Consider the following 11,726-nt stretch of genomic DNA (forward strand, 5'->3'; position numbering starts at 1 on the left):
TGCAAGCTGGTTTTGTTCAAACACGCCCAATCTGATGCAAACTGTTTTTATTCAAACCATTTCAAATCAATTACAATTGATTTTAACTGGATCAAATCAGTTTAATTTGGTTTTGATCAAACTGGTCCAAAACCTTTCCGATGTTGCTTTCTTTGGCCTTTATTATGACAGGACAGTGTGAGAGGAGACAGGAAACGGTTGTGAGAGAGATGGGGTAGGGCTGGGAAATGACCCCGGCTGGACTCGAACCGGGGTCCCCATGGGCAATGTAAACTCAAATGTGGGGGCCTAGCATGCTGCACCACAGCACCCCAACACCCCCCAGTTGCTTTTTAAACTGGTTCAAAACTGTTCATGAACTGATGAAAACCTGCTCCAGAGCGCTCTTGACTTCAGACTAGGGCGACAGTTCATCTTTCAGCAGGACAATGATCCTAAGCACACAGCCAAGATATCAAAGGAGTGGTTTCAGGACCACTCTGTGAATGTCTTGGAGTGGCCCAGCCAGAGCCCAGACTTGAATCCCATTGAACATCTCTGGAGGGATCTGAAAATGGCTGTGCACAGACGTCTCCCATCCAACCTGATAGAGCTTGAGAGGTACTGCAAAGAAGAATGAGCAAAACTGCCTTAAGATAGGTTTGCCAAGCTTGAGGCATCATATCCAGAAAGACTTGGGGCTGTAGTTGCTGCCAAAGGTGGTTCTACAAAGTATTAAGCGAAGGCTGTGAATACTTTTTAATACATTTTCAAAAAATCTCAAGAACTCTTTTTTTCACATGGTCATAATGGGGTATTTATGTTACATTTTGAGGAGCGAGATTGATGTAATACAATTTGGAATAAGACTGTAACGTAATAAAATGTGGAAAAATTGAAGCACTGTGAATACTTTCCGGATGCACTGTATCTGTGGGCGCAGATACTGCCCGAGCTCTCAGTGGCGCCCCGTACTCCCAAGTTTCAGAATGTTTGCTGCATAGACATTTCTCGGCCGTGGCAGTACTTCAGCATCATGGCCAGCAATCTTGCCCAATACGCCACGTAATCTATCTCAGCTTCTTGAGTGCAGTGGTCCCTGCGGACCCCGTGAAGCACTTGGACAGCCACTCTCTTACGAGAGCGGCACAATTGAGAACGAAGATGTATACATACATGTTTAATCCAAATTTCAGAGAGTGAACTAATGAAATGGTATTTTCCTTAACCGTTTAAACGGGTTGAATCTGTTTTGGTTCAAATCAGTTCAAACCGGTTGTAATTCATTCAAATTGGTTTTGTTCAAATCGATTGAAACCAGATAAAGCTGTATTGTATTGCTCTGCGTGTGTGCCTGCCCAGCATCCTAAGACATAATGGTCTTAGTACAATCGGCGCATAAGTAGGAGTCTCTAGAGAACGTAAGCCATTGTGCCCTGAGCTGTTTACAGTAAGAGCTCTCCCTAATCTGTATCCATACCCGGGGCAGAGGGCCAAGCCCTGACAGCAGTAGTGGCCAACCACAGGCCAACCAAAGGGTACTTGACCATTGAGATGAGGTCTCTGGCAGTCTGCTCCATAGTGGTTGAAATATGCAGACTATTGCAGCCAGGAGCCCCCCTCAGAACTGAAATGGATTCAAACCAGAACCCCTTGTTAATTTTGACTCCCTTTCTCTCATCCTGTCTGCCTGCTTGCCTGTCTGTTCATCTTTTGAAAGCTCACTGGCTTTTGCAAGCTTACGTTCTGTCTTGTCTTGGTCTTGTTTTTTTGTCACTTCATTTTTCATTTCTGTCTAATCTCTCTCTCTCTCTCTCTCTCTCTCTCTCTCTCTCTCTCTCTCTCTCTCTCTCTCTCTCTCTCTATCAGTGTGGGCATCGGGCAGGCACAGGGAGAGAGAGGGGGCACCTAAGACCAAGGACACTTGGCGAGGGACCTAGGAGAAGGGGCTTGGCGAGGGAGCTCTTGTTTTTTGTCATTTTTCATTCCTGTCTAATGTCTCTGTCTCTGTCTCTGTCTCTCGGTCTCTCTCTGTCTCTCTCTCTCTCTCTCTCTCTCTCTCTCTCTGTGTGTGTGTGTGTGTGTGCACGTGTGTGTCTCCATTTGAGACGGTGTATAAATATGCCAGCCTCCAGAAGACATAGCAGTAATAGGAGTTTGTCTGTTCACTTCTCATCACTTCTCTTCACTGTTAACACCCTATGAATGGAATGAGCTGCCCACATCCGATCTTTCCCCTCCCCTCTCCAAGAACCCTGCCTTCATAGTGTCCACCCTCAGAGTGTCACATCCCCTCATCTTTCTCTCCGCCCCCCCCCCTCTCTCTGTCTCTCTGTCAGTGCCTGCCTTTCCCCGGTCCCTCACCAAGTGTCCTAGGTCCCCCCCTCCCTCTCTCTCCCAGTGCCTGCCCGATGCCCACACTGATAGTACCAGACACTGAGATCCTTTTCCCTCCCTCACTTAGTCTTCATGCCCACGCTGGACCAGACACCAAGAACTTTTCTACTCCCTCTTGAAAACAGAGCCTTGCCTACCTGATGCCTACAGCGTATCCCCCTCTCTCTCCCTCTTTCTCTCTCGCCATCTCTCCTTCCCTCTCCCAGCCCCTGCCCGTTGCCTATGCTGGGAGTACCAGACACTGTCTCCCAGGTGTTACCCCCCCCTCTCTCTCCCTCTCACTACCTACTTTATGCCCATGCTGGAAGTACCAGACACCAAGATCCTTTCCCCTCCCATTCGAAACCAGAGCCCTGCCTCCCTGATGCCTACAGCCTATCCGCCTCTCTCTCCCTCTCTCTCTCTCTCTCTCTCTCTCTCTCTCTCTCTCTCTCTCTCTCTCTCTCTCTCTCTCTCTCTCTCTCTCTTGCCAACTCTCCTTTCCTCTCACAGCCCCTGCCTGATGCCCATACTGGGAATACGGAGTACCAGACAGCGGGATCCAGTAGGTGTGTTGAAAGCTGCTGTGGCCACAAGCCCACCGGGAGAGCCCTGGCCGGCGCGCACACTTCATCAACTTTTAGCAAAGTAACGCTTCACTCCTGGTCTACCAAAACAACAACTTTGCACTCCATACTGATATACCACCTGGCGTTTCAGAACCAACCTGGTGCCTGGGCACCATTGCGTTACACACAGCTGGTGCTTCTATTCAAAAGCACTCACAGTTATTACAGGGTTCAAAGTAACGTCCCTGTGCACAACCACTGTCCAGGTGCTGGTGATGTGTAGTAAGATAATCCAAGTGAATGAAGGATGAATCACTGCACACTGGTATCTTTGCTGGTAGTTTTATTTGGTGAACCATATAAACTACCAGCAAAGATACCAGTGTGCGGTGATTCATCCTTCATTTACACAGTAATTACAGGGTATTTTAATACAGAACCTGGAGCAATTTGGGGTTAGGTGCCTTGCCCAAGGGGACTTCAGCCATGGATGAAGGTGTATAGGGGCACAAATTCTTCCGACTGTTAAGGCTGGGATTTGAACCAACAACCCTCCAATCCAATCCAATGCACCAATGGGGAAGAGCATGTGAGTTCTGTGTTGCTGCTGTGAACCTGCCGTATCCTCCGCCAACCCCTGAACCTGCACCGGCCCCTGCTCTTTGCTGGCCGGAGTAATTTATACTCTCCTGACAAATGGAGTGTGTCGACCAACAAATGGTCTTTTCCATCAGCTAAAGGCATTGGTCAAGATGTTTCCCATCCGCACACACCATCAACATCAACATCACCATCACCATCACCAGATCCTTTCACATAGTGAGCAATGACTGACTTACGCTGTGCCGTCACCATTCCAGGACGTCGGGGTCAGCTGCAAGCATTCCCACTTCCAAGAAATTTGGGGGGAGTGAAAGATATTTTAAAGAAAGGGGGCCATGGGGGTTATAGGGGTAGCGAATAGGGACTAATGCTTGAAGAAAAACAAAAAAATGATTCCTGCGTCATATTAGTTTGTCCAGCGCAGTTGCCAAAGCAAATGATGACTTGCTGAAGGGACTCCAGGCTTGGCAAAGATAAAACTTAACCCCTTGTTTGGTACGATTGAGAGGGTATAGACACTCTGTCTGACCTCAAGTGCAGGATTTACAGTAACAATAAACGCAACCAGGATAAGAAACATAGATAAAGGGACTTCTTGCATTGAATTTCCCTGAAATGTGTGTGCATAACATTCTGACTAACAAGCTTCTCCGTGTACATGCTGCGGTTTGATATCACTGAGCAGAAGGGAGCTGATGACACTATGCCAATGTGTGAAGTGAAATGTTATAACACGTCAGTAATACTGACAGAGGAACTTGAATGGTTTCATGAATGCCATGTGAGACCAAAATACAATATTGTACCCTTCTCATGGTGACTTTTTTAATCCAACCATCATTGGAATATAGGCCACATCGCTGAAATGAACAAAGACTGTGTTATTCTTTTAAACAATTCAATATCAGTTGTGTTGATATATTAGACAAGCACTACCAGGCATATTTCAAAAGAGAATACATTGTGTTTACAGCAGGGGATCATCATCAGTCCTTGCATGGACTCAAGTCAGCCCACCTCCCCTTACCCCAGCACACACTCCTGATCTGTCATTGGACAGTCGTCGTCACATCGTGCGTTTCGTTTTTACGCATTGCCAACTGCGTAAACCAAACCCTGATGCGCTGATTAGGTCAGGCGCGCGGAGCCAAGAGGAGGGGATAGAAGAAACAAAACAGCGCGCTTCCAAATGATGTTGCGTTTCAGGTGACGGAGGAGGGATTCTGCACACCTTCAAAGCCACAGCGCTTCCTGCGCCGGCACATCTGCGGTATATAAAGTGGCCAGTCAGCCGGCAAGCTGAGTTCTTCCCAGTTTGCGTGCAGTATAGTAAACGTCAAGAGACCATCGCTCTGTTTTTCTCAGAATCGGGAGATATCACTTCTTATCAAATATATTTCAGCACCATAACCTGACTAACCACAAACATAAGGTAATGTTGTCTTTTTACACAGATTACAGGTTATTTTATTTGGATGATTGATAGTGGCACTGCCGTTGTTAACTTCTGCCCACAAACATGTCAAACTTTTTTTTTCTTTCTCAGATCCATCCATCCATCCCCGTGGAATATAACGGAGTTGAAAACCTGAATCATTAATCATGCATGAAAGTTACCTTGCCATCGATATCCTGCTATTATGCATATCTTGCGGAGCAAGTGCTTGGGCAGCGTACAAGCCCTCGGCGTCTTCGACCATTCCAATTACCAATTTTACCGATATTGGCGCAGCCATGAACTTTCGCGCTGAGACCGTGAGCTTGCCGAAAACCAGACGGAAGCGCTACATCTCCCAAAACGACATGCTTGCCATTCTCGATTACCACAACAAAGTCAGAGGGAAAGTTTTTCCTCCGGCTTCCAACATGGAGTATATGGTAAGTTGCCTATTTCCTTTGGCAAATTGTACAGCCATCTTGACGTTGAATGATGAGGATTTTTTTTTCTGGGTTAGTAGGCACATACTAATAATAACAATGGCTTACATTTAAATGTGTTATTTTTTAATGGTTAGTAAGCAGAACATTTCTAACATAATGATCCATAACTGTTCATATTTGCTTGCCAGCCCAGTAAAGTTGTCTGTGGTTAAGTTGGTGAGGTAGCCCTAACCACAGACTTGCATAAGTGAGTGTGAATGGGGAGTTTGGCTACTCAGTGTGTGGACATGACAAATGTCAATTGGATGAGTTTGGCCATTTGGTTTGACCAGCTGCCGAACAGATCCAAACTTGGTAGACCACCAAAGTGGAGTCAGCCTGGCCCCTGACCACAGGGGGGTTATCAAGGCACAAGCTGGAGCAGTGCTGCACTGAACTGGCGCACAAGCCTCTTTGCCGGTTGTCTACACGTGCTCTTGAAGCAACACACCAAGGCACTGCACCATAGTCAGTGGTTAGTGGTAGGGCATGAAGAGTAGTCTTTTGGCTTCATGAACAGTGCCCTGGACCCAATGCCACTGTGAGGCATGGGAGGACTTTATTATTGCACTGGGGCGACCCACATGGTGTGGATTAGGCACTAAAATGTTGGACTGTGCCACTTAGCTTACAGGCACAGTCTGCAATACACTCCTCTCTCTCTCACACACACACACACACACACACACACACACACACACACACACACACACACACACACACACACACACACACACACACACACACACACACACACACACACACACACACACACGATTGTAATGAAATTCAGTTAACCATCCTTCACGCTCCACTCGTCGTCTGGCTAAGCAATTGTTGTTCAAAAAATCCCCTCTGGATGTTTGTACACAGCATTGGCTTTGTCAAACAATAAACAAACATGTTGGCTCAGCATGAGCCCATAAACAACCGCAACCAATCAATGGGCTGGGCTTCAAGATTCCGACTATGGGGGGGATGGGGCATTGATTTGATTGGTTCGTATATCCCAGGACCTCTCTGCAAAAAAAAATAAAATCGGAACCATATTGCAGACTGGACGCTTTTTGGAGGAGCTATTTGATAGGCACGCGTCTGGGTCCGATTTGGGCTGGACGTGGGCCAGACTTGGCACGGAGTGCTTTGGCTATCTGTACCCCTGAGAGGTCAGTTGTGTGGCTGCTGCGGCTGCGGCTGCTGCTGTGCTGTGCTGTTACTACTCCATGCAGAGTGAGTTGGCTCGCACTGCCGTGTCTCTGGCACGGAAGAGGTGCTGGCAAACAGACACAAGGTCCTTTCACTGCCATTAAGGATGGGGAGTACAAATGCAAACTCTGCAAATGTTTGGGTGCTACTTGCCTGCCCCCCTGCCACCTGAGGTTCCTTGTGTGTGTGTGTGTGTGTGAGTGTCTGTGTGCATGTGTGTGTGTGTGTGCGTGTGTGTGCGTGTGCGCGTGTGTGCGCGCGTGTGAGTGTGTGTGCGTGTGTGTGTGAGAGAGAGAGAAAGAGAGGGAGAGAGAGAGTGCGTATGTGTGTTTGAGAGTGTGTGTTGTTTTGCAACTGGCTTTGATGTTATGCTGTCTGCCGCTACCGTGCAGCTTTGCAACTCTTGTCTGGGGTTCAACCAGTTCACACAGCTGTGTCGAGCCAAGTCCCGCTCAGCTGCAACAGAAACTACTTTCAGCCCGATTAACACACAGGCAGCCACAATGCATATTCAGTGATGCTTTTGCTCTTTTTTCTTCCCTCTTTTCATTTTTTTCTCTTTTTTCTTTTTCCCTCTCCCTCTTTTCCCCCTGCAGGTTTGGGATGAAACGCTGGCCAAAACCGCCGAGGACTGGGCTGCTACTTGTTTGTGGGAACACGGGCCCCGCAGTCTGCTCAGATTTCTGGGTCAGAACCTCTCGGTCCGAACTGGCCGGTATGTATCCATCCATACTGCACGTGTTCTCCCCTCTTAAAGGCCTGAATGCACAATAGAGAAACTTCTCTCCCACTCCATCCATCACTCAAGAAAGTGCTTGGTGGCAAGCGAAAGTGTCTGCAGACCGTGAAAAATAGGGTCTCCTACCGTTTTAAAAGTGCTATAAAGCAGAGAGGCCAAGTGCGCTTCGCTTCGTTAGGCGGCTAGTAGCACTGCTAAGATAGTGGAACTGTCCAGAGAGAACCTTCTGAATTGTGTCAGAAGGTTAGACCATGAAGAAAGAGATTCTGGAATAATTCGCTTCAATGAGAAAGAGATGGAAATCGCTCTCCTAATATGGTCCAATGTTCTCCTTGCCTGCTTGAGACTTCTACTCTCGAGTATGCTAACGTTCAAGGATTTTAGTGGAACTTCTCCGTCGTGTGAACTGCAGGTTGTGTGTCACACCCATGGCTATGGGTGCCGCTAGGGGGGGGGGAAGATGTTACAGATTCTAAGGGCCCAAGCACTGACAAAGGCCCTTAAGGGGGCCCAACATTCAAATCTTTCATAGGGCCCAAAAATTCTAGCGGCGCCCCTGCCCATGACTGTGTGTTAAAGGGGTACTCGTTGTGTGTTGCGTGCAGCTATAGATCCATCCTCCAGCTGGTGAAGCCGTGGTATGATGAGGTGAAGGACTACTCGTTCCCCTACCCGCGCGACTGCAACCCCAGGTGCCCTTTAAAGTGCTACGGGCCCATGTGCACCCACTACACACAAGTAAGTGCCCATATCTACAGCTCTATGCACAAACACACACATGTAGTACATGGCCACGTGCACGCGCGCACACACACACACACACACACACACACACACACACACACACACACACACACACACACACACACACACACACACACACACACACACACACACACACACACACACACACACACACACACACACACACACACACACACACACACACACACACACACACACACACATTGCAGCATAGATGTGAAGTAAGTGCCCATATCTACAGCTCTATGCACAAACACACACATGTAGTACATGGCCACGCGTGCACGCGCACACACACACACACACACACACACACACACACACACACACACACACACACACACACACACACACACACACTGCAGCATAGATGCATGGATGAGATGGATGGATGGATGATCTACACATCTATACATTCAAATGCATGCACTCAACCACGCATGACAGAGCGGTAACCTTTCTCTGCCCTCCTCGTAGATGGTGTGGGCGACCTCAAACAAAGTGGGCTGCGCCATCCATACCTGTCACAACATGAACGTATGGGGCTCGGTATGGAAGAGGGCAACCTACCTTGTGTGCAACTATTCTCCCAAGTAAGTGCATTCGCCACGCCGTGTTATTCTTGCACAATGCTGTCTCTGTGTATCGCAGGCGAGCGCCCGCGTTTGATCCGACATATGGGCCTAGCCCCAGTGCCCCGGAGTTCACACGACCCAGCAACCACAGACCAGGGGTGAAACCTCAGCACACATGTCATTGTGTCTTCTCGGTGCAATGTGTCACCGAGGTGTGAAAAAAAAGAGTAAGCCACATGATGCACACGGGCGCAGCCCTCTCCGCTCTCTCTTCAAAGAGCTCTCTTGACCCTCTGTCTCTCGAAATAGTACGACCGCAGCAACGTTCCTGTGCCACGGAGCAATACTCGGAATTTCAGAGGCACTCTGACTCCCAAGTCTTGAAGCTGTAACAATCAAAGGGTCCCGTGACTGCCCTTGTGGGTTTAATGGTTTAATCAAGTTGAGAGAGTTCACGACGGGATTTTTTTCTTCCCCCAGAGACCTAGGTTTTCTCATTACTATTCACCCCATGTCTTTTGATACTATTGACTCAGCACTGGGCCATATCTATTATAGTCCCACAGAGCATGCAAAATGTGATGCAATATGTGTCCTCTGTGTGTTGCTGCTCCCCAATGTTACATAACAGTGGAGCGGTACACGCACTGTACAATTTGAGCAACAGTTTTTTTTTTTGTAGCCTCTTACTGCAGCAGGGGTCGCCGGCGACCCTATTCACTTACTGAAAATGCTTAACTACATCATAACAACATTGACATGACATTACAGAGAGCCATAGTGCTGCACTAAGGGGTTAAAACATTTTAGGGGCTTTTATGCCTTTATTTGACAGAACAGTCAAAGATGGTGACAGGAAGCGAATGGGACAGAGAGACAGGGGAGGATCGGGAAATAACCCGGGGTCCCCGTGGGTGGGCATGCAAGCCCAAATGTAGGGGGCTTAGCGCGCTGCGCCACAGCGCCCCACCCCCAATTTGAGCAAGTTTTGACGGACTCCTTGAGCATTCTATGAATTCCTGCGTTCTACTAGAATGCAGGATTTGAAACCAGATTTGATGGTGACTACTACTCAAGACTAATACGCAAGAACACAAGAAGGGAGCAGATGAGAGACTATCATTTGTTCTGTTTTTTGTTGTTGTGTGGTTATATACGAGCTAGAATTTTTTTTACTGAAAGCGCCGTAGCCTCTTCCTGCAGATGGGGTCCCCGGCGGGCCTATTCACTTTTTGCTGGAAATACTCAACTACATCATAACAACATTGCTATGGCATTACTGAGAGCCTTAAGTAACAGATTAAGCCATATTAGCCATTACAATTTTGGTGACAGTTAAGTTAACATATGCTCTGCACTAAGGGGTTAACCCTATCCAGACTGGGGGGGGGCTAAAAGTGCCCGCACCAACTTTGATGTAGTATAATTCCTTAACGACTTAAGCTATGACTACGAAACTTGGTGACTTTTCCTAACATTTAGTTGGCTACAGTTTAGTACCAAAAGATTATGTTCATCATTTTTGCCGTTGCCATGGCAACGGTTTTCTGACAGGTATGTCTGACCGAAAATCACTGATCTAAGTCTCATTATTGTTCCTTTTTCATATTTTTTTTGTTATTTCCATTAGCATCAGACAGCTTTGTGAGCATTAAAGTGGTCTGAAGCATATAATCATTAAAATGTAAGTGCATTACCTAAATTTGATGGAAAATACATTATGGCGAGATTTTGGGTATTATAAACAGATGATGTCATAATGACGTCATAATACCAGATAATGACACAAAAATGATGTCATTCATAGATGTCCATATGTAGATCATCTCCCCAAAGTTTGGTGGTCATACCGTATTCCGTTCATGAGTTATGAGGGGGGGGTCAAAAGAGCCCCCCCCCAGGCCCAGGAATGCCAAAAAAGCCCAGTCTGAATAGGGTTAATGTCTCGTGTTCTCCAGACCATTGGTCATATGAACACCTGTGATGGCTTCTTCTTCTGTGCTCATTTCCCATGCAAGGAGTTGTTAACACATGGTTTTCTCTCTCTCTCTCTCTCTCTCTCTCTCTCTCTCTCTCTCTCTCTCTCTCTCGTCGCAGAGGGAACTGGATTGGGGAGGCCCCGTACAAAGTGGGCGTGCCGTGCTCCATGTGTCCCCCCAGCTATGGGGGTTCCTGCAGTAACAACATGTGCTTTCCTGCTGTGAACTCCAACTATCTGCACTGGTTTAAATAAACACACCAGTGCCGACGCGACACGCACACAGACAGCCTCTTGACCCAGATCCTCCCATCCCATGTTCCTGCTCTTCTCCCCATCCCCATTCCAGAGACTTCTTTTTCTCCCAAGGATTTGCACAGCATTCCTGGATGTATCCTCGTTTGTATGTATATATGGGCCTATTTAAAATATGACCCTACGTTGTAAGGCAACAGTCATCTGCAATGAAAGATAACAAAAAATCTGTATGAATGTTACTGTTTTATCTTCGGTTACTGTTGTATTGGTATTGCTTAAATATGTATGTTGCCTTCACCATGGGGATAGGTTAATTTGTATATTGTTATATACACCGTAATTTCATCACTGTTTGAAATGGTGCTGAATTAACTCTGTTGTATAGGACAGTCAAACGCATGTTGCTGCTAAAACAGTTCCATGGTGCTATGGATGGTGCATTCTAGTGATGGTGCTGTTCACTTCATTCAGCCAGCCGTCCAGCTAACAAACTCACAGGATTGTCTCAAGACATTGTTCTGCCCAGAACCGTAGGGCGGGGGTATTGGGGGGTGGGGGGGTGGCAGGGTGAGTCGGTTGAGCAGGAGAGCAGATGGGGACACAAACGTGGCGTTGTTCTCCTTCAAAGCACCCCGTGGAGCCATGATCAGAGAGCAATCATTCACGGGTCCAGATCCAATTACCTTTTGCTTAACCTGCAAATTGGGTTTGCTTGTGTGTTGGTGTTTTTTTCTTCCCTTAGGCGTATTTTTGGCCAA

General features: G+C 47.3%; 1 protein-coding gene across 1 annotated transcript; it reads left to right on the forward strand.

The window, feature by feature from the left end:
• Positions 1–4,748: 4,748 nt before the first annotated feature.
• Positions 4,749–11,486, forward strand: pi15a (peptidase inhibitor 15a). Its single transcript, XM_063206108.1, has 6 exons — positions 4,749–4,959; positions 5,074–5,405; positions 7,250–7,368; positions 7,998–8,130; positions 8,635–8,750; positions 10,830–11,486. The coding sequence occupies exons 2-6, from the start codon at positions 5,130–5,132 to the stop codon at positions 10,963–10,965; spliced, it is 780 nt and encodes a 259-aa protein (XP_063062178.1). The 5' UTR covers positions 4,749–4,959; positions 5,074–5,129; the 3' UTR covers positions 10,966–11,486.
• Positions 11,487–11,726: the final 240 nt, after the last annotated feature.

The sequence above is a fragment of the Engraulis encrasicolus genome, chromosome 9 (assembly GCF_034702125.1).
Source record: "Engraulis encrasicolus isolate BLACKSEA-1 chromosome 9, IST_EnEncr_1.0, whole genome shotgun sequence".
Classification (NCBI taxonomy): domain Eukaryota; kingdom Metazoa; phylum Chordata; class Actinopteri; order Clupeiformes; family Engraulidae; genus Engraulis; species Engraulis encrasicolus.